At 42.0% G+C, this 24,009-nt stretch overlaps 1 protein-coding gene across 3 annotated transcripts in view; it reads left to right on the top strand.

Annotated features, from left to right (window-relative positions):
* Positions 1–24,009, top strand: part of SLCO1C1 (solute carrier organic anion transporter family member 1C1) — a 61,577-nt gene that overhangs the window by 21,922 nt on the left and 15,646 nt on the right. For all 3 annotated transcript variants that reach the window (XM_075553064.1, XM_075553063.1, XM_075553062.1), the window contains 5 exons: positions 4,773–5,006; positions 6,187–6,351; positions 16,138–16,333; positions 20,421–20,586; positions 23,775–23,959. In XM_075553064.1, the coding sequence (XP_075409179.1) occupies positions 4,773–5,006; positions 6,187–6,351; positions 16,138–16,333; positions 20,421–20,586; positions 23,775–23,959 (946 nt within the window). The remainder of the gene's footprint in view (positions 1–4,772; positions 5,007–6,186; positions 6,352–16,137; positions 16,334–20,420; positions 20,587–23,774; positions 23,960–24,009) is intronic.

The raw sequence follows: 24,009 nt of genomic DNA, 5'->3' as shown, positions 1-24,009 counted from the left end.
GCAGGCAGAGACGAACGGAGCCGAAGAAGCGACGGAAGCGCAGCGCCGACGCAGCAGAAGCCGAGACGCGGCCGAAGAGAAGCCGGCAGCGACGCCGACGCGGCCGACGCGCGACGCCGCAGCCGAGACGCCGCGGCAGCGCCGAAGACGACGCCGCACGAGAAGAGACAGCAGAAGGCGCGCAGACGCGGGCAGACGCCGACGAGGGAAGCAGACGCGGCCGAGCAGACGCCGGGCGCAGCCGCCGCGGGCCGACGCAGCAGGAGCAGAAGCGAGGCCGCCGAGGAAGCCGACGAAGGAGCACGACGGCAGCGGCAAGCCGACGAAGAGCCGGCAGGGCGCAGCAGACGCGGCGAAGCCGCAGGCGCAAGCACGACGCGAGGCAGCCGGCCGACGGAAGCACGCCGCGCAGACCGGACGACGAAGCAGACGGACGCCGCAGGCACGAGCAGACGCAGCACGGCGCAGACGGCCGCTGGCAGCCGCAGACGAGGCGACGCCGCAGCGGCGTCGACGCGGGCGACGACGACAGAGGCAGCCGCGGAGCACGCCGACCGGACAGAAGGAGACAGCCGCGAGCGAGGCAGCAGGCGCCGCGGACCGCCGCACGACGCAGGAGAAGCCGAAGCGGCAGCCGCACAGACGAGCGCACGCAGACGCGGCAGCAGCTCGCACGGCGCCGAGCCGCGAAGCCGCGGCCGCCGCGCCGCCGCACGCGGGACGAAGACGCAGACGGCAGAAGCGAAGCCGCACGAGGCAGACACGCGAAGCGCGACCAGGCAGCAGCGCGCCGCCGCGGCCGAAGAAGCCGGAGCGAGCCGCGGCAGCCGCCGCAGGGGCCGCAGACGCCGGCGCCGCAGCAGCGGAAGCCGCAGCGGCCGACGCCGCAGGCGCAGACGGCGCCGCAGACGGCGGACAGCAGCAGGCGAAGACGCCGCGGCAGAGGACGCGGCAGCCGCCGACGGCGCACGACAGCAGGCGCCGCAGACGACGGCGACGCACGCAGGAAGACGACGAGGCCGCGGCCGCGGCGCGCCGCACGCCGGCAGCCGCAGCCGGCGACGACGCGGACGCCGCGACCGACGCCGCGCAGCCGCCGAGCGCAGCCGACGACGCAGGAGAGACCGGCCGCGGAGCCAGCACGAGACGCAGCAGCCGCGCGCAGCAGCCGAGGACGACGCCAGCCGACCCGCCGACGCCGCCGAGCGCCGCCGACGCGCCGCAGACCGGACGCACGGCCGCGACGCAAGCCGGAAGGCGCCGCCGGCGAGGCACGCCGCCGCCGGCGCCGCCGCGAGCCGCCGGCCTCCTCCTCTTCCTCCCCCTCCTCCTCTTCCTCCTCCTCCTCCTCCTCCTCCTCTTCCTCCTCCTCCTTCTCCTCCTCCTCTTCCTCTTCCTCCTCCTTCTCCTCCTCCTCTTCCTCCTCCTCCTTCTCCTCCTTCTCTTCCTCCTCCTCCTTCTCCTCCTCCTCTTCCTCCTCCTCCTTCTCCTCCTCCTCTTCCTCCTCTTCCTCCTCCTCCTCCTCTTCCTCCTCCTCCTTCTCCTCCTCCTCTTCCTCCTCCTCCTCCTCCTCCTCCTCTTCCTCCTCTTCCTCCTCCTCCTCCTCTTCCTCCTCTTCCTTCTCCTCCTCTTCCTCCTCTCCTCCTCCTCCTCTTCCTCCTCTTCCTCTCCTCCTCCTCCTCTTCCTCCTCCTCCTTCTCCTCCTCCTCTTCCTCCTCCTCCTTCTCCTCCTCCTCTTCCTCCTCTTCCTCCTCCTCCTTCTCCTCCTCCTCTTTCTCCTCTTCCTCCCCCTCCTCCTCTTCCTTCTCCTCCTCCTCTTCCTCCTCCTCCTTCTCCTCCTCCTCTTCCTCCTCCTCCTTCTCCTCCTCCTCTTCCTCCTCTTCCTCCTCCTCCTTCTCCTCCTCCTCTTCCTCCTCCTCCTTCTCCTCCTTCTCTTCCTCCTCCTCCTTCTCCTCCTCCTCTTCCTCCTCCTCCTTCTCCTCCTCCTCTTCCTCCTCTTCCTCCTCCTCCTCCTCTTCCTCCTCCTCCTTCTCCTCCTCCTCTTCCTCCTCCTCCTCCTCCTCTTCCTCCTCCTCCTCCTCCTCCTCTTCCTCCTCTTCCTCCTCCTCCTCCTCTTCCTCCTCTTCCTTCTCCTCCTCCTCTTCCTCCTCCTCCTTCTCCTCCTTCTCTTCCTCCTCTTCCTCCTCCTCCTCTTTCTCCTCCTTCTCCTCCTTCTATTCCTCCTCCTCCTTCTCCTCCTCCTCTTCCCCCCCTCCTTCTCCTCCTCCTCTTCCTCCTCTTCCTCCTCCTCCTCCTTCTCCTCCTTCTCTTCCTCCTCCTCCTTCTCCTCCTTCTCTTCCTCCTCCTCCTTCTCCTCCTCTTCCTCCTCTTCCTCCTCCTCCTCCTCCTCCTCCTCCTCTTCCTCCTCTTTCTTCTCCTCCTCCTCTTCTTCCTTCTTCTCCTTACCATGCAGCTAAAATATTTTATTTAGGGAGCCCTGGCAGCATAGTGGCTATAAGATGGCCTATGATCTACAGGGTCAGCAGTTAGAAGTCACCAGTGGCTCCTTCAGAGAAAAACAGAGTTTTCTACTCCCATAAAGAGTCAATAGTAAAATAATTAAAAAGCAAAACATAAAAAAGAGTCAATAGTTTCAGAAACTCGCAGGGACAGTTTTATCCTGCCTTATAAGGGCACTATGAGTCTATATTGACTCCATTGCAGTGTACTTAGTTTTGTTTGTTTGAGAACTCCTAACTACAATTAAAATGTGTCAAAGAATACTTGTGTTGGAAATATGGGGAGAGAGGGAACCTGATTTTTTCATAATTCCATTTCTTTCCTCTGAGTTTAACCTTCTAGAAACAGATATTTATCTTTTTTAAAGGAAACCCTGGAAGGCAGTTCAAAACAAATAATTTTTATTCACAAATAATTTCACAATTACAGTTTGAAATAATTTTAGAACAGAATATAGAAACTTCTATACTAGTGTTTCTTTTTTTAAAAAAATAAATAAGGTTCAAGATAATCTTAAATATTGCATTCCTTCATTTATGTGTTCATGCATTTTAAAATGTATTTAGGCCAGGTTGTGTTATAGTACACTAAATAAAATTCATTGACTTGATAAAATAAAAATTCAGACTTCAAAATTGATACAGAATAAGAAAGTATAGGGAGAGTGAGTCAGAGGGAATTGTGAAGGGGAAGTAATTAATATGCAATGATAAACTAGTATAAACAATTTACTGAGCAGAATTCTATTGTAATTCAGACCATACTTACTCTGTGGAGCCCAGTCCATGAGTTTCTGATACTGTGATCTTTATGAGAGTAGAAAGCCCTGTCTTCCTCAGAACAGCTGTTGACCTTTCAGTTAGCAGCCCAACTCATAACCACTGCACCACTTGATGGCAGTGAGTTTTGTTTTGGTCCAACGACTTCTGCCTATTGTGCTGGTCTCATGGAGAGTTTTGGAAGTAACTGTAAAGTGATATGCTGTATAGATTCTTTAAAAGGGTGTGCAAATGGTTAAGGTTGTACCTGCATGGTAGAAACAGTTAAAGGTTTCACCACTAACTGAAAGTTTGGTGGTTGGAAACCCTCAAAGGTACCTCAAAAGAGAGACTTGGTGATCAACTTCCAAAAGATCACATCCTTGAAAATCCTATGGAACAATTGTACTTTACATATAAGAACTAGCATGAGGCAGAATTGTATCGATGACAACCGAAAAGCATACAGGAAAAAAATTGGTTTAAAAATCTTTGTTAATGCTTATAATTTAGTCAAATTAGAAATGATATTAAAATATGTTTTTAATTATGATTAAGATGTCAAGGCTTCATCTATATAAATATATCTTGCTTCAGGCCTAGAATAGCACTAAAGTTTTATTAACCACCCTTAAGTAAACAATATTCTCCTGATTTAACTTCAATAACTCTTGAGCTTTTCCAGATTAAATTCAGTGTCATCAAGTCGATTGACTTGCAATGACCCCGTATGACTGGGTAGAACAGCCCCTGTGGATTTACCAGAGTAGCTGATGGGGAGGCAAGAGGGGGGCTTGGAACTGCTAATCTTACAGTTAGCTGCCCTTCTCTGGTGCCAGGAGTAGACTGTTCTAGATGTGAGTCAGAGGAAGGTGCAAGGATAGCCCTTTCTTCATGCAAAATGTTCCATGTTCAACATGTAGATCAGATAAAAGTAGAGGTCATCTTGAGTAGTTGGTTTAAGAGCTTTGGGGTCTCATAGTTAGTTCTGCCACACCTATTGTCTTCCTCAAGCACCGGGGCTAAGGACCCTTCTGCAGAACTGCCAAGTGAAAGTCATGACGTTTCTTCCGGTAGTTAGACTTTACATATTTAGTCCAAAGAGCAAAAGGAGAAAACCTCATTTGCCAGAATCACACCTTGTCCTTCAGCCACCAAGGGAAATAAGTTTAGAGTAGAGCAGCAGTTCTCAACCTGTGGGTCACGGCCCCTTTAGGGGGTCAAACAACCCTTTCACAGGGGTCTCCCAATTCATAACAGTAGCAAAATGAGAGTTATGATGTAGCAGCAAAAATAATTTTATGATTGGGGGGGTCACCCAACCGTGACCCTGTATTAAAGGGTGACAGCATTCAGAAGGTTGAGAACCACTGCAGCAGAGCAAAAGGATCATGTGTGAATTATGAGGGTTTGGGCACAATGGAGCCAGTCTTGTGATTAAAAAGGGACAAGACTTTTTTCAACGTGGTCACTCTGCCAACATCTATTACTTAAGCCCTCCTCCTTGTCTTTCAGATCATGTAACTATGACTTCCAAGGATCCCCAGTGGGTAGGGGCCTGGTGGCTTGGTTATCTAATAGCAGGAATGGTAAGTCTTCTGGCAGCTGTGCCTTTCTGGTTTTTACCAAAGACTCTACCGAGATGTTGTGGTCAAGAAAATTGTCATTCCTCCTCTGAGGAATCCAAGTTCATCACAGACTACCGACCACCCTGTGGAGAAAAAACAAACATAATAGAAATGGCAAGAGGTGAGTCAGATTCTCTATGATTTTGAAGATCTTTCCGTTTTCCCGTGGGCATTTTGGGGAAGGAAGGGCGTGGACAATAGTAAACTGATCCCTTGTGTGTATTCTGAACAAAATGAGGAACCGGATCCATAGAGGACAGACACAGAGATCAGTCAGTTTTATGGCTAGAAAACTGATTGAAGATCATGATAAATAGTCTGGATTACATTCCCTATTAACATCTCCATCCTTATGCCACCTCAGTGTAGAAAGCAATTGCCCCTAGCTGGGATCCCTGCCTCTAGTTTGCCTAGGAGAATAGACAAGGAAACAGCGAGACTTAAAGGTTTTTGCCCTTTGCCAGATTGAGAAGTATCCATTAAAAAGTGTGAACTAATACACCCCCCATCCCCAAACAATCAACTGAGTGGCCGTGTCATGAGGCAAAAGACCAGAAATGCAAGCATTCCTCGAGTGAATTCCTTCCATGTGAAAATGGATGGCCAAGAAAAAAGTGTCTAATGCACACATGCCCTCTTGAGCACCAATCTTTAGCAAAGTCCATATAAATTCTTGGTATTCTGCTTGGCTGTGTATAGAATGGTAAGAACAGAGAATCTCAAAGCCCATTTTAATGCCCACTTTCAAATATTAAATGGCAATAACTTTTGCATTCCTTTCCCTGTAACTGTGCCTCCAAATTGGAAAATAGGAACCAGAAATCTGAACTGCTTCGTGCCCTGCCTATGGCTTTTAGCTGGGTATTGAAGGGGTGTTTTCCTTTCTCTTGGCTTTTCTCCCTTTCAGTCAGGACTCTGTTCCTTTCTCTGACATCTCGCGCCATAGGCTATGTTTTGCTTACAGAAGTGAATATCTTCCTGGATCATGCAGCCATGAAGTGTGCCCATAACTTACAGGGTGAATATCTGTATCTTAGTGGTAATGAGGTGCACTGTTACCCATAAGATCAACAGGTGGAAGCCACCAGATACTCTTCAGGAGGAAAATGAGGCTTTCTACTTCCATAAAGAGTGACAGTCTCAGGACCCGCAGGGACAGTTCTACCCTGTCTAATAGGGTTGCTGTGGGTCAGAATTGACGAGTGCGATATCACAGGTGAACTCAGCAATGTAACCTTGTGGTTCACGTAGTTTCTGCTTATTTTGACACTGTCCCCTAATGACTTCACTTTGTATTATAGATTTTCTTCCATCGCTGAAGAATGTTTTCGGAAATCCAGTGTACTTCTTATACTTATGTGCAAGCTCTGTTCAGTTTAATTCTTTATTTGGCATGGTGACATATAAACCAAAGTACATTGAGCAACAGTATGGACAATCAGCCTCGAAGGCCAACTTTGTAATCGGTATGCTCATCTGCCCTTCGTGATTTCAAATCAACACCATTTTAGCGGTTTCCTATTAATCCGTTGTAACCTAGAGAGAGTTCATCCAATATGTGGACCAAATGTAGCTAAGGTAGCTAGATAAGAATTTTAGAAGGGAGTAAAACAAATTTAGCAGAGGAAAATAGGTTCTCTCTAGTGCATATTTATTGTAAGAATCATTCATAATCATGGATGAATGACTCAGACAGTATAACAATCCAAAAATCAGTTACATCAAGTAGATTTGTAGATACTGCCATCATCATTTTCAAAACATTTTCTTTACTTGAGCCACTTGATATCAGCTCCTTGTTATTCCCTCCTTCCCCACCCTACGGCCCTCATGCACCCATAACAAATTATATATTCCATATAATATTCCATATTCCATATCTAATAAATTATATATTCCATATCTTACACCACCCGATGTATTCTTTCACCCATCTGGGCTTTAATTTCATTGGAATTTCTAATTTCATTTTCAAACACTACAAATGGATTTACTACAATTTATTTATTGTTGTTGAATATTTGGGTTTTCGGCTTTGGGCTATTACAAATCACCCTACTGTAAATTGTTGCACATACTATGGTGAGAAGATGCACACAGTTTGTTTGTTTGTTTTGTTGGTTGGTTGGTTTTTTGGTGGTGATGAGAACAGAGGCTATACTCTAAAACAGAATTACTGTATCCTAGGTACTAGATATGTTTAGATCAGGTAGCTACTAATAAACCATCTTACAAAGTGCCATTTGTTAGATGTATGAGATTTCAATTAGTTATACATCCTTTTATCACTTGGTTTTATCAATTCTTTTCATTTAACCATGAGGATGGGATGTCGTGGTTGAATTTGCATTTACTTGATGATTAATGGTGTTGAGCCCCTTTTTATAGGCTTATTAATAATTTTAGTATTCTCCTTTGTACTGTTTAAATTATTTTTATTGAGTTGTCAGCCTTTTTCTTTTGATTTGCAGAAGTGCTTAGCATTTTTCGTGATACAGTGTCTTTGTTGAATACATCTTTTGTAAATATGCTCTGTTTCAAGGCTGCCTTCTCATTCTGTCAGGGCTGCACTTCTTCATTTTAATTAAGTTACATTTTCATTCTTTCTCTTAGTACACTTTCGATCACATTCTAAGAAATCTGTGTCAAACTTCCAGGTATTGAAAATGTTTCTTATAATGTTGATACTGGAAGCTTATTTCACTGTCACATTCAGGTTATAATGCATTTCAAGTCACTATTTGTATAACGTGAAGAAAGGAGTCCAGATTCTCTTATTAAAGTTGAAAGACCATAATTTCACATGAATTTCTAGGAAGGGATATGCTTTAAATATTGTGTGTCCCAATGTGTTTCCAAGACAGTACATCTTTGCAAAAGGGCAGTGCCGCATTTCTCCTCCTGGAGAGTGGCTGGTGGGCTTGTAGCCTTGATCTTTTGTGTAGCAGCTCAGCTGCTGTGCCACCAGAACCCTTGAACTGGATCAGCAAAGACAAAAGGAGCTAAAATTATGAGATATTCTGTGACTTGTCCATTCCCTTACATCCTTTTGGTATGATTTGTCTGGAATAAGTTAATTTCCTCTGAGTTTGAGTTACGTTTTACTACTAGGAATGCTTATTTTTAATAATGGACATGTGCTAGTCTGGGTAGACTACAGAAACAAATTCATAAACATGCACATGTATATACGAAAGAATTTCATATACAAGAGCAGTTGGCTATTGAGAAAAAGTCCCAACCCAGTCCAGATTAAGTCCATAAGTTTTATATTAGCCCATATGTCTGATACCAATATATAAAGTGCTCTTCGAACTTATGAAACACATGTAATGACACCGAGTGCAGGACGATCACAGGCCAGTGGGTAGAAAGTCTTAGGAGTTAATGGCGTTGTAAGCATCTCAGCACTGGCATGGGTCTCCACGTGGCTTCTCCAGCTTCCACGGCTGCATCAGGGTAGGTCCATGTAGCTTCTCCTCAGGGATGTCTCACAGGGAGTGAGCAGAGAGAGGGAGTGTCTCCTATCTCCAAGGAGGAAACTCAGCTGTTCTCAGAATTCTCAGGAGAAGGCCATGCCCACACAGAGATCTCATTGGCTATCTCCAGATTGACAGGCTAAATTCCACTCCTACACTCTTAATCCTCAAATTGGCACCACAGGACATAGCAGAATCTAATGAAAAATCTAGTTTTTAAAGTGTGGCTGATTGATTTCATTTAATCCATGACCCTCCTTTGTGGATTCAAATGCATCCCTGATATCTAAATAAACTCACTCCACCATTTTAAAAAGTGTCAAAGTACATCTTGGTTTTGTATTACTTAGTATGGACCACAGCAAAGTAAAGTAAGTGGGTACTCTATGCAACATCTGCAATGTTTCATTATGTATTGAATGGTGAAATTAAGTCCCTCATTAGGTTCAGACAGAGAGGAAACAAGATATATCAAATGCAAAGTGTCCAGTCAGTTGGCCAAGTAGCTGTCTTCCAATTTTTTTGCACACACAAGAGAGTACAGTCACTGCTTTCTCAGCTTGTTGAGAAATTTCCATTGATATTTTACCAATTCCTGGAGCCATTTTTCTGGCTAACATTTTCAATGTGGAGTGCTTTCTTCAGTACCATTGGTTCCTGCTTATATGCTACTTCTTGGCATGATTCAGGGTCAACGAGTTCTTTTTGGTACCTTAACTCGGTGATTCCTCTCATCTTCATTTGATGCTTCCTGCGTGATTTAATATTTTGCCCACAGAATCTTTCACTCTTGCACCTTGAGGCTTTTCCCCTTTAGTTCTTTCAATTTAAGATATGCTGTGCATGTTCTTGTTTTTAGTTTTCTAACTTCAGATCTTTGCACATTATATTATAACATTTTCTTCTCAAGCTGTCCTTTAAAATTTTATTTTCAGCTCTTTGACTTAATCATTTCTCCCATTTGCCTTACCTACTCTATGATTAAAAGCAAGTTTCAGAGTCTCTTCCACTGTGATCTTTTTTCCTTTCTTTCTTTTCTTTTGAATGACATTTGCTTTCCCCATGAATGGTGTTCTTGATGTCATTTCACAACTCATCAGGCCTTCTGTCATTAGTGTTTAATGCATCCAATCTGTTTTGACATGTTCTTGAAATTCAGAGACCTCCCAGATTGTATTTTGACTTGGGATTTTTTTCAGTTTCTTCCACTTCAAACGGAATTTATATATGAGCAATTGACAGTCTGCTCCACAGTCAGCCAATGGGCTAGTTTTAGCTGCTGCTATTGAGCTTTTTCATTATTTATTCCCATAGATGTAACGAATTTCATTTCTCTGTAACCTATCTGTAAAAGTCCACTTGTTTAGTCATTCTTTGTACTGTTGAAAAAAGTATGAACAAGTCATTGGTCTTGCAAAATTCTACATTGTGATCACCAGCTTTGTTTCTATTACTAAGACCATATTTCCCAGCTACTGTTCCTTTCTCTTTGTTTCCCACTTTTGCATACCAATTGTCAATAATCATCAATGCATGTTATTTGATCAGTTTCTAACAGAAGTTGTTGGTATGGCTGTGCATAAATTTGAATAATAGTTGCATTGATTTGGTTTTCCTTGTATTCAGATAGACATTATCCTATCATAGATGTTCATATTGTACTTCAAGATAGATCTTGTATTGTCCTTTTTAACATAAATGCAACATCATTTCTCTTTATTATGTCATTCCAAACATAGTAAGTCATGATTTTCTGATTCAACATGGCCAATGCCAGTCCATTTCAGCTCATTTACTCCTAGAATATTTATCTTTATGTGTCCCATTTCATTTTTAATGACTTTCAATTTTCCTAGATTCATATTTCATACATTCCAAGTTATTTTTATTATTAGATTTTTTGGCAGCTGTTTTATCTCATTTTGAATTGTGCCCCAGCAGTAAATGAAGGTCCCCAAGGCTTGACGATGTTGGCTTTACATTTTCCATGTCTGTAAGCACTCATTCATCCTTGCCAAGTAATTCAGAAGACAGATACTTGGCCAACAGACTGAAAGCTATCTATATTTGTACCCGTTCCTAAGAAAGGTTACTCAAACAAATGAACAAATACAGAACAGTATCATTGATTTCACATGTAGAGGACATTAACAGAGAGCTCCAAGAGGACATTGAACAAGGGATGTCATTGCTAATGTCACATGGATCTTGGCAGAAATCAGAGAATATAAGAAAATGTTTACTTGTATGTCATTGACTATGCAAAGGCATTTGACTCTGTGGACGATAGCAAACTATGGATCGTCTTGAGAATAATGGGAATTCTAGAACACTTAATGGTGCTCAAGGGGAAACTACATGGATCAAGTGAGTTGTGTGACCAGAACGAGGAAATATTTCATGGTTTAAAGTCAGGAAAGGTGTGCAACAGTTTTGCATTCTCTCACCATACTTATGCAATCTGTTTGCTGAGCAAATAACAGAGAAGTTATCTTATATGAAGAAGAATGAGGCATCAGAATTGGAGGAAGGCGTGTTTCAATTGGGGTTGGTTAAAGTGAAGAAGATTTTAAATACTTGTTGATGAATAACAAGACCTGTAGCTTCGGTGTGGATTCCAACTCAATGTAAGAAAATGAAACATCCTCAGAACTGGCCAGTAGGTGGCATCATGATAAACAGAGAGAAATTGAAGTTTTCAGGAATTCATCTTGCATGGGTCCACATTCAGTGCTCATGGAAGCAGAGGTTGGGAGATCAAAGGACATGTTGCACTAGGCAAGTCTGCTCCACAAGCCCTCATGTTGAAAAGCAAGGATGTTACTCTGAGGTTTAAGGTGGCCCTAACCTGATCATAGCATTTTCTATCACCTCATAGTCATTTGAAAGTTGGACATTGAATAAGGAGGACCAAAATAAAATCTATGTATGTGAACTGGGGTGCTGGCTACGAATTTTGAAAGTACCGTGGACTGCCAATGAACAAACAGATCTGTCTTGGAAGAAGTATAGCTGGTATGCTCCTTAGAGGCAAGGATGGCAAGACTTTGTCTCACACAATTTAGACCTCTTATCAGGAGAGACCAATCCCTGGATAAGGACATCATGCTTGGTAAAGAGGATGGGCAGAAAAAAAGAGGAAGTCCCTTGAAAAGATGGATTGACACAGTGGTGGCAACACTGGTCTCAAACATGACCATTGGGAGGATGGCGCAGACCTGTGAGGTGCTTTGTCCCATGGTACAGAGGGTCGCTCTAAGTTGGACCTAATACAATGACAAATGCATGTGGTTCTCTTTTTAAAACTGTGTTGTTTCCTTTCTTCTTCTTATCTTCTCCTTCTTTTGTTCTGTGGATGACAAGAGAATGGTGCTTTCTGTGATAAAATAGGGAAGTGGCAAAACGTCCTTCAATTCTCAGAGAAAGTATTGTTCCTGCCATGGAGGGAAGAATAAGCAGAAATCTCTGGAGGTGTTCAAGGGCACTCAGACTGCTATGTTTTTGTGTGTCGCCAATTTTCATTCTGATGCTTGGAAATGTCTTCTTGGTAAATTAATTTTGCCATGAAAATGAAAGAAAAAGTAAGAAGAATGTTCCAGTCAGGGGCTAGAAATATATAATGAAGTTATTTTTTTCTTCTGTACTTCCATAGTTTATTTTATTCCAAGAGAAATTGCTAAAATTTGAGGTAATTTAAGCTAAGAAAATATTCTTTTTCTGATATTTTAGATAACTTCTCAAGTTTTTCTTAAGTATCTATCTCCATTTCCTTAGTTGTTATTGGGGTAAGATGGAATTATTGTACTACTAAGGAAACAGTGGAAAAGGAAAATCATAGTTTTCAAGTGTTTGTGTTTTAATTTTTATTGGACTCTACTAAAAGTTTTATTTGATATTTGAATTTTCTATGTAAGCTTCTATTATTCCTATTTAATTCAATGCAAATGATCTTTTATTTTCCTTCTTAACACACAAATTATAATTATTTTTGTCATTTTTTTTCTAATTTCATGAAATGTTTTTTTTAATAATCTAATTTCTACTAGAATAGATATCTGGTTACAAGTTGTCATTTAGAACAACATTGTTTCCCATTAATTCTTGACAATGTTATGCAGTTGATAAAAATTTAAAATCATTTTGGAGAATGATACAGTAGAAAATAATATTTTGCTTTGGTTTTGTTACTGAACCTGCAGAGCAATTTCAACAATTGGGTTGTGTGATCTAGAATTAAATAGTTATATTAAATATATAAGATGATAGAAACTGATCCAAATTTTTTAGGAAAAATGTATTTGTGCTATGGCCAAGAAGGGAGGCCTGGTGGCAAAGCGGGTGATGCACTGGGCTCCTGACCACCAGCTGCTCCTCATAAACCTACCAGGCAGTTCTCCTCTGTCCCATTGGGATGCTGGAGCTGAAATTCAGTCAATGACAGTGAATGAGATGACAAAAGGATACCCAAACAGGAAGACTAATTGTGTTTTTTCATCCGCTTCCAGTTTTCTATTGGAGGTGAAAAAGTCCTAATTTTCCCTTGCTTTTCTTTCTGTAAAATTTAGATCTTAATACTTATTTCTTACAACATTAGAGTAATACTGTGAAGTTTTCATTCGTAGCATGGAATTTTAGTTCACTCCTAGAGAAGCTCTGAATGCATCCCAAGTTGATTAATGTGACTCGACACTTTTCATCTTAATTACTAAAGCTATCCTGCACCTATACAGAAATTGAAATGAGCTCTTCACAGTTGAGCTGCTTCACTTCTCTCTTTTAATCAAATCAAAACATTTCACACATTCTCCGAAACTTCTTTAGTGGTTAACAACAAGGATTAGAATCCTTAGCTTAAATTTTGCTAATGGAAAATTAAATGAGCTCTCTCAAATTTCTTTAGTTTCTCTGATGTTTAGATGAAAAGAAGTATGTATACTGAATTTAAAGGAAAATACTGAAACAATTTGAAACAAACTAATAGTCACTTTTCTAAATTATGCCTAATTTTAATGATAAACATTTTAAACAAATGAGTTTCATGAGAGAGAAGATGGTGTGTTCACCTCTTCCATGGGGTCAGGATCAGGAGAGAGAGAGAGAGAGAGAGAGAGAGAGAGAGAGAGAGAGAGAGAGAGAGAGAGAGAGAGAGATTGTATTCTTTCACCAATTTATAGCCTTGGGACATACAAGGCCCCTTAGCTACAGGCAGCACATATATAACAAGATGGGCAGTCTCCTGTACTAGACGTACCTGAGATCATTGGGGGATCAACCTAATACCAGTGGTGGGGCAGGTAGAAAGGAGTGGACTGTCCCGTGGGGAAGGGGGACAATAGTCACATGTCTGCTCCTATAGATAAGGGCTGCCAGATGCATCGTAATTAGCCATGTGCTTTTAAGTAGTAACATTAAGGTAGCACTATTATGGGAGGATATTGTGGAGATGATTTTTAATTAGGAGAACGTGACTGTGACGCTCACTCTTCTCCAACACACAAACATGAAGGCCTCCCACCACCCAGAATCCTGGCTCCCAGGCTTCTCGGTCATGAGCATCAAGAATTTGTCTGCATACACGCTCTTCCCGGTCCTCACTTTCCCACAACTAAGAACATATTCTTCTCCTGTACACTGTAGGACTAGACCAATTTAAAATCTCATAAGCAGAGCATGAAGAGCCTCTTTCCTTGAGGTTTTCCCAGAGGTATTTTCTCTTCCCAAGCTTTTCAACTTTCTAAACGTGAGGGAAGACCTGTTCATAATAGCTTAGTGTGATACTTTTGTCCTAGATATTGCTCTAAGAATTTATCTGGAATAATGTCAATTACTGTGCTCAGCAGCACCACATTTGACTTCGTCTTACAGGTGAGGAGACAGGTGACAGAACTAAGAAAATTAAGTGGCACAGCTGAAGGTCAAACCTGGCAGTGGGTGTCTAGAGCCTGGATCTGGAGTCTGGCAGTAGGAGTTTGGAGTCTGGCAGTGGGAGTCTGGAGTCTGGAGTCTGGCGGTGGGAGTCTGGATCTGGAGTCTGTCAGTAGGAGTTTGGAGTCTGGCAGTGGGGCTCTGGAGTCTGGAGTCTGGCGTCTGGCAGTGGGAGTCTGGAGTATGGAAGTGAGAGTCTAGAGTCTGGCAGTGGGAGTCTGGAAATGAGAGTCTGGAGTCTAGAGTCTGGCAGTGGGAGTCTGGAGTCTGGCAGTGGGAGTCTGGAGTCTGGCAGTGGGCATCCGGTGTCTGGCAGTGGGAATCTGGAAGTTGGAGTCTGGTTGGGAGTCTGCAGTCTGTCAGTGGGAGTCTGGAGTCTGGAAGTGGGAGTCTGGAGTCTGTCCGTGGGAGTCTGTCAGTGGGTCTGGAGTCTGGCAGTGGGATTCTGGTAGGGAGTCTACAGCCTGTCAGTGGGAGCCTGGAGTTTGGGGTCTGGCAGTGAGAGTCTGGAGTCTGTCAGTGAGAGTCTGGAGTCTGTCAGGGGGTGTCTGTCAATGAGAGTCTGGAGTTTGTCAGTGGGAGTCTGTCAGTGGGCGTCTGGGGTCTGGCAGTACGAGTCTGGCAGTGGGAGACTGTCAGTGGGCATCTGGGGTCTGTCAGTGAGAGTCTGGCAGTGGGAGTCTGGAGTCTGGAAGTGGGCGTCTGGCGTCTGTCAGTGAGAGTCTGTCAGTGGGAATCTGGAATCTGGAGTCTGGCAGTGGGAGTCTGGCAGTGGGCATCTGGGGTCTGTCAGTGAGAGTCTGTCAGTGGGAGTATGGAGTCTGGCAGTGGGAGTCTATCTGGCATTGGGAATCTGTCTGGCAGTGGGAGTCTGGCAGTGGGAGTCTGTCTGTCAGTAGGAGTCTGTCTGTCAGTGGGAGTCTGTCTGGCAGTGGGAGTCTGTCTGGCAGTGGGAGTCTGTAGTCTGGAGTTTGCATCCACTTTGTTGGAACTCTCCCTCATCTTGTTTTACATGAACATTTATCTGATTACTAATAAGGTTGAACATTTATTTAACAAGGTTACTATCTTCTAAATCCTTTTCTGAAGTGACAGAAGAGTTGTTGTAACATAAATTAAAAGTGTAGCCTAGGAATCAGACTGCTTACATTCAACTTTATATTATGCCACTTAACCATGATAATGAATGAAATCACTCTCTGAAATGGAGATAATAGGTCTACCCCTGAAGATTGTTGTAATTTCAAATATGACAGACAATACATTTTCTTCTTACTTAGAGGGCTGGTCTATTATAGACAGACAATGCATTCATGTTATTTATTGCTATTATTATCTAAGAGACTAGGCAAACAACCGTAACAATAACAAACTTGTTTGGCTAAGAAACAAACCAAGACTTTAAAAAAATTCTCTGCATTCCTGGTGCTTAATATTCTTTTATATAAAACTTTATCTATAATAGTGAAGATTCGCTGAATGCCATCGGATTCTTTCTGTCTTTTCTGGGATCCAGCCAGAATGGCATTCATTCATTGATTCTCTCGGGATTTACTGATTTCCTAACTTGAGCAAGGCATTGTCCTATACAAACTCTAAAATGATTGACTTGAGCTATCCTTTCTCCATGACCCAGTTACACATCGAAGATTCCAGGAAAGTATTAATGTGTGCCAGTCTCGGTAGATGATAGTGACTGAAAGTTGTCATAATTTAAATGAGTACAGTCTAGTAATGCACCAGGCACTATGGAATCACTTTGTATAGTTACAGAGAAATTATTCTAGAGACTACACATTATAGTGATTCAAAAGATTGATGCAATGATGTATTTCTCCTGCTCCTCAGGGCTTATCAACATCCCGGCAGTGGCTCTTGGAATATTCTCTGGGGGGATAGTTATGAAAAAGTTCAGGATTGGAGTGTGTGGAGCTGCAAAACTCTACTTGGGATCATCTGTCTTTGGTTACCTCCTGTTCCTCTCCCTGTTTGCACTGGGCTGTGAAAATTCTGATGTGGCAGGACTAACTGTCACCTACCAAGGGTATGTCCACTTATTACATGAAGGGTTGGCTGTTTAATGAAATTAATTATGCATGGATTTTGAGACTAGATTAACTTTGTTTTCAAACATTAAAACTATGGGAAGGAAATGATTATTTTAATGTGACCCAACTGACTCCACATGACTTGGGATCGGTTATTATAGACAAAATTTGTCACCTCAAGTATGCCTCAGAGAGATTTAGCAAAAGCTACACCTATACTCACTTTAGATAATAGGCCTACATTACTAACGGGGTCAAGTTATCATTGAAACACAACAACAGAGACCTTGAATTTTACCTCTGACAGTTCTTAGCTTCTTAGTTGAATATAGATCTATGGATTATTTAATTCAGTATAGATTCACTTTTCAAATTGCCTTTTAAGATTTTGTAAGACTTAAGCAAGAAAGAGTTCATGGAAGATGTATTTGACTGCCACAAAATAAGTGCTTCATTCATGAAGAAAATATATTCTACGCCTGGATAATCAAGGAGGTTTTCATGCCATTCTAGATAGTCTGTGTGTCCTTAAATCACATGCATTTTCAGAATACAATGACTCTTTCGAACGTGGCCCCCACGATAGCTCTCTCTAGTTGGGTTCCTTACAGTTGGTAAGAGGATGTTTATGGATGCGTTCAGAGTCAGGCTCTCTCAAATGGATGTGTGACGGCACTTCTAAATCATGTCTGAACCACATTTGTCCCTTTCAAAAGACCTTCCCATCACTCCACCTCTGACCGTTCCCAGAAGCAGCTCTCTGTATCTATGTGTTCTTGTTGGGCCATCAAGTCCATTCTGGTCCATAGTAACCCGTGTAACAGAGTGGAATGTCATCATATCTTTTTTTTAAATGTTTGCTATAAGCAGTGGATTATACATTGTCCTGCGAACCACAAGCTATGAAGTTCAAAACGATCAGCTTCCCCGCAGAACGATGAGGTTGTCTACTCCTGTACAGATTTGCAGTCTCAGAAATCCAGAGGAGTGTGTTTTACTTGGGCTACATAGAGTCACTATTGAGTCACAGAATCAACATGGTTTCTGAGAGTTATCACTTCAAGATTGATAGATTTAACCTAGTACAGTATTGTTTTAGCAAGAACCAGAATGTACGTAAAAAAGGATTACTTGTGAACATAATTTGGAAGGGAGTCCTGGAGAAAGGAGATGCTCTGGGGCATCTCTATTAGACCCTCTGAAACACATGGTCAATGGACAGGGACAGAGTACTTGGTGTTTTACAATTTACAGAGTACATTAACTTGCATTACCTCCCTTATATTCTCAGAACATCTTTACTAAGTGAGTTTTGTTATCTCCATTTATAGAATATAGTGTTTAGAAAGGACTTGAAAATAGCGTGACTCAAAAGTTACTATCATTTTTTCACAATAACATACACACAACATATAGATACAGCAAATTTAGAAACCTCAGTAAAGGTGTGCTTACATAATAATTTATGGAATGTTGAAAATCAAATAAAAGAATATAGTCATTCCATAAAAGAATACCTTCTTTTTCAAACTAGTCACCTAGAATGATCATTACTGCTTTGCAGTAATACAATCTTTGTTTAAAAATGAATACAACCCTTCTTTTAAAATTGGTTTGCATATTTTTGAGAAATCCTCAACAATAGCAAAGACTTAGTCTGCAAGAATCTCTTTGGAATTGGAAGGTGTGAAATTAAAAGAAATAAATAAATGAAAATGAGAGGCCAACATCTCTCATGCCTATTTTGAAATATTTTTAATCCCTTGGATATAAAAACATACCAACCAACAAAAAAAGCATTCTTACCAATGAGTCTCTCTATTTCGACTCGTAATGCCCCTGTGTCGGGTTTCGGAGGCTATAGGAGCAGATGGCCTTATCTCCCTCCGACAACGCAGCTGATGGGTTTGAACCACCATCAGCGTGGTTAGTGGTTAGTAGTAAGTCTTGGGACTTACCTGACCCTTCTTGGACATTATTTTGAAATATTTGTGAAACATTCTTGCCATTGACATGTTTAATCATAATGCTTTGTCAACATAGTTTTATTATAGTAGCTATATAATTAATTTATGCCTCAAGACCTCTATAGAACAGTGTAGAATTTCCCCTTGGTTTCCCAAGGTTGTTATCTTTATGAATGTAGATTACTATATCTTTTGTCTGAAGAACTGCTGTTGGGATTGAATCATCAATGTTTTGATTAGGAGCTGAGCATTTTAACTACTGCACCACCAGGGCTCCTTAAAACCCTTTAAAGCAGCAGTTCTCAACTTGTGGGCCGCGACCCCTTGGAGGGGGGGTCCAATGACCCTTTCACAAGGGTCACCTGATTCATAACAGTAGCAAAATTACAGTGATGAAAATAATTTATTGTTGGGGGTTTACCACACATGAACTGTATTAAAGGGTCACGGCTTTAGGAAGGTTGAGAACCACTGCTTTAGGTGATAAAATTAAGTAACTTTGAGTAAGAGAAAATAATAGACTTAATAAAATCACACACATACACAAATCTTTCTAAGCTTTATCCTGAGTTGCTTTATTCCAAAAAGCTATTTTGGTTCTGGATATTAATTCAGCTTTAGTTTTGATAATGAAAGCAATTTCTTTCTTGCAATAATGGGGGTAAGCTTGATGTGAGACAAGGATTCTAATAAATGGTATAAAGTTGAGCAAGTTGCATACCGTCTCTGGACCTTGCTAGTATGGCCAAGTGAGTGAATGAGTCCGGATCGCTCCAATGTTCCTTTCGGCTACAATCTTCTATGCCTCCGCCCTACATTCTCTATAAGGATCTCAGTAGTAACTGATAGCTATGGAAGAGAATAAAATTACATTTTTGTGTAGGCCTGGTTAAGTGCCCTTTTACTCTAGGGACATCTCAAAGGTTTGTCTTTACCTTCCAGGTAACTATCGAGTGCCGCTATAATAAGAACAGCAAAGGGGGCTGGTTTTAGGCAACACACATTTATTTTCACGTAATTTAGGAACAAGAAGCATGAATTGAGGACATCCATTTTAGAGGCAGGTTTCCTGTGTTGGCACTGGATAAAAGTCCTTATTTTTACTAAGCTTCTGTTCCTGACCAATCATTTCTCATGGCTTTGCATGTCTCTTCACCCATCTCTGCCCTTGGATTGCTTTTCTTTTATATCTCCACAGAGATTGACTGAAGACACACCCTACACTAACCCTGCCTCATTAACATTGCAGAAGCAGCCCATTCCCAGTAGAACCAGAAACACAGGCATAAATGTTGGGATTTATAATACATATACCAAGGAGATCCAAATTTATTAACTAACAGTATTTAACCCATAGTCATTTTCCTTCAGAATAGGACATTACATTGATTAAGAAATTATGATCAAAACCAATATAGGAAATAACTCTCAAGATTATGGGCCCAAATGACAGATTCTTCCTCCAAAATACAACAGCAATCTCCTTGGATTAGATTACTTCCCAGAAATCCTGATTCTTAGATACCATATGTACTCGAGTATAAGCCAACCTGACTATCCACCGAGGCACACCTAATTTTACCACAAACACTGCATAAAAAGTGGGTTGAAAATCTTGGCTTATACTCGAATATATACAGTAGCTATATTCCAGACCTTATTCTTGGTGCTGGAAACAATGAAAGGGAATCAAACAATTAAATCTTGCCCTCACAGAATGTTGATTCTAGACTGAGTATTTAAGTAGCATCACCAATTATTTCAAAAGTTTGCTTTGCTACTTGCCTTTATGGACATTTTCACGTTTGCATGGAAATATTTCAGATTATACTAGAGCCAGTACACTGCTGTCAAAGCAATAAGCTAAGAAAAAACCGTGTGCGAAGGAGTACACTTTCCAAGATAACTGTTCCCAGGAAGCTGATGGATAATGGCACACTCTTTATAACCAGAAGCTGGCATTCCGTTAGCTGATTTCTGATGTCAAGTGTGTTTCCAGTGTGTCGTCTTTGTAAGCAGTGTCATTTGTATCACCCAACTCATAAACATGATTTTAAAAAATTGAAGAGGCTGTCTGCCGCATGGTATTGACGCAGAATCTTCTATTCCTTTGCAGAAGCAAAATGGTCTCTTCTTCTCAAGAAGCACTATTTTCCGATTGCAATTCGCGATGTAAATGTTCAGAGACAAAATGGGAGCCCATGTGTGGAGAAAATGGAATCACATATGCATCGGCATGCCTTGCTGGCTGTGAGAGCTTCACCAGGAATGGAGCAAATATTGTAAGGAATCTCATCTAAAATCCATCCTTTGGGGTCTACTAGAGCATATTGAACTTCGAGAGCGCAGAGGAATGAACGTCACAGTCCACCAGCGCTGATAGGAACCCTTGCTTTTACTGTGCTCCTGAACGTTTGTGTGAGGGATCGAGAAATGTATGCCCATCACTAGTGGAACTGAGCTTGTTGAAATGATTGAGATAAGAATTAGAACCAACAACTGTAAAAAGCTTTTGTATCAGATTTTATTCTTTCATTTAATTTATGAACTTTTGATGAGGGATGTGAACTTTTGATGAGATCATACGGCTAAATAAGCTCTGCGTTGCAATCCACATCGCCTGACCCCAAGACCCATTGTTCTTGTAGATTAAGGGTCAGGACAAATCAAGGCCAGTGTAAGGAGTCCAGTCCCAGGCACAAGAGGACTTGTAAGAAATTAGTGGTTCTGGCACGAGTCTGCATGTGGAATATAAACTATTATGTGAAATAATAAGAAGAGCAGATGAGTGTGAATGAAGGAAGATAGTGTTGGCAATATAGGAAGGAAAGCCATTGTGAGAGCATTGATATACGACAACATTAATAAATTAACAATATTTATCACACCTTTACATTTCTGTCCCAACCTTTGTGTTGGTGCTGACTCCAACCAATCCTACAGGACAGGACAGAACTGCGTCTGGGAGTTTCACATACTGTAAGTGTGTGCAAGAGTAGAAAACACCTTCTGAGGAATGGCTGGTGGTTTTGTACTGTAGATTCTAGGATCACAGCTCAACGTGTAACCACGACACCACCAGGTCTACTCCTAGGGATAAAGCACAGGGGTTAGACCACTTAAAATCCGTGACTAATTGAATCCACCTTTATCGAAAAATTTGGAAGGGTTGCAAGTTCAACCAAAATTGAGTTTACATGTGCTTATCAACTAAACATTAATACTGAAACACATCTGTACTCATAAATGAACACTTGTGGATATTCTGCTTATTGTATCATGTTTGACTTAAGAGTAGGACGCTCGGGGCTCTAGCAATTATGCATAAGGCTAACACAATGATCTAAAAAAGTTTTTGTCCAATCTCTTTTCATATTTTATTTATTTTTATTGTTATTCCTTTGTCTACGACTATAGGAAGTTTTGCCCAAAGCACAACTAGCATTTATTAAGAATGTTGCATGCAAGGGATTGAGAAAGTTACTGTGTTAGTTTGTGTAGACGAGAAACAAATCCAGAGACATTGATATGTGTATAAGAAAGAGCTTTATATACAAGAGCACTGAATATTGAGAAATTATCCCAGCCCAGTCCAGATCAAGTCCATCAGTCCAATATTAGCTCATATGTCTGATATCAATCTATAAAGTTCTATTCAGACTCACAAAACACATGCATTGATGCTGAATGCAGGAAGATCAGAGGCCAGTGGGTTGAAGGTCTTGTGGATCCAGTGGCAGTGTAAGCAGCTCAGCATTGGCAGGGGTCTCCATGTGTCTCCTCCGTCTCTAGAGTTCTAGTGTAGCTGCATGTGTCTTGTCAACAGAAATGTCTCGTGGGAGTGAGCCTGTGTCCCGCCTTCAGTGAGTTATTTATCTCCATAGCACCTCCAAATGAGGTCATCAAGCTATGACCTGATTGACAGGCTAAACTCCACCCCTTCACTCTTAATGTTCTCGAATTGACAACAGATTATGTAACTACCACAGTTACTTTATATATATATTTAAGTTTAAACCTACCATATATACTTGAGTATAAACCAACCCGACTATTAGCCGAGGCAGCTAATTTTACCAAACAAACTGCATAAAAATGTGCTTAAAAACTGGCTTTTACTTGAGTATTTATAGTAATATATTTGAATCCCATGGTACTCAAGAAATTGGATATCATTATATCCATTTGCCTCAGAAGACAATTGAAGTGCTACAATAAGGAACTTGCCTAAGCTCACATTACCAAGAAAGTGGAGGTTAAGATTAATAATTTTTTCCTGACCATAAAATAATCTATATTATCACTTTCTGAAAAATGATTTTTATTGTAGGTTTTAAAATTCACAAACTCATCTATGTTGGAAATTACAACTAGTTTTATATATATACACACATAAATTTTTAGAAAGAAACTGATCAGATAACCTTATTCTTTGCTAATTTTCATGCACTAAAAATAGTTTTTCTTGTGACCACTATAAATACTGTCCCATCTTCACCCTGTGCCCATTGCCCATTTTTAATGCAAATGTACCAAAGTTGACAAATGATGAATTCAAATCAGTTGCCTAAATTGGGCCAGACATTGTTTTAAGTTTCAGATGTACGATGATGACAAACAGGCCCTATCTGCCTTTTGGGAAGCTACATCCTTGTGGGGAAATCGGTTACTGATAAGCACATCACCGTGGTCAATAGTGGTGATCACTGTGTGAAGAATGCAAGTCCTGTTCTTTTGAATGGCTGCTCCAGGAAGGCCTCGCCAATGAGAGCTGAACAGACGTGTGCAATGCAGCTGCTCACGGTGCCCCATCTGCAAGAAGCCTTGCTCTGGAAGAGAAAGCACAAAGCCATGAGGAATGGGCAAACTGGCTTGAGGCTTGAGTAGGCGGAGTTGGGAACTGACAAGTGTACCTGAGCAGAGGGAGAATGGGAAGAGTGGTTAGCACTGAGATCAGAGGGGAATTCAGATGCTGCATCGTGAAGAGTTTGTCAAGCACTGTAAGAATGTGATCCTCTACATCGACGTACTGGGAAGTCAGTGTCAACTGGAGGGCAGTGACCAACCTGACTGACATTTGGACACAGTCACTTTATGACCTCTGTGAAGACAGGGGATGGCTGGAAATGAATGGAAGCAGCTTGACTCTGAAGAGGCCATTGCTGTCATTAAGATAAGAAAGAGCAGGGCTTCCGTGTGGATGCAATAATGAAAGAAATGAGCACGGTTTATAGGATTTGCTGAAGAACAGACTCTGCAGCATGTAGACCAACTATAGGCTCGTTGGATAGTAAATGATGTTTCTGTGTAGATTTCACTTTGGTCTAACAAAGACAAGTTCAAAAAAAATTTTCCCTGCTGATTGACACAATGCTTGTCTGCTGCACAGGGGGCGCCTTTGAATATGTATTTATCTCTGGTTTTATTTAATATTACTGCAATAATTGGATATTTCCCTGTTGTGTTTCAGATATTTTATAACTGCGCCTGTGTGGGAATCCAACCATCTCAATCAGGAAACTCTTCTGGCACTGCGGGCAGATGTCCAAAGGACAATGGGTGTCCCCAAAGGTTTCTGTACTTCCTTGCTGTTTCAGTCATCACATCGTACACGCTATCTCTAGGTGGCATACCTGGATACATATTGCTCCTGAGGTGAACATTTATTCTCCCAACTCTGAATTAAAATGCAATGTCATCAGCAA

Source organism: Tenrec ecaudatus, chromosome 6 (assembly GCF_050624435.1).
Source record: "Tenrec ecaudatus isolate mTenEca1 chromosome 6, mTenEca1.hap1, whole genome shotgun sequence".
Classification (NCBI taxonomy): domain Eukaryota; kingdom Metazoa; phylum Chordata; class Mammalia; order Afrosoricida; family Tenrecidae; genus Tenrec; species Tenrec ecaudatus.
This window is presented reverse-complemented; position numbering and strand designations above follow the sequence as displayed.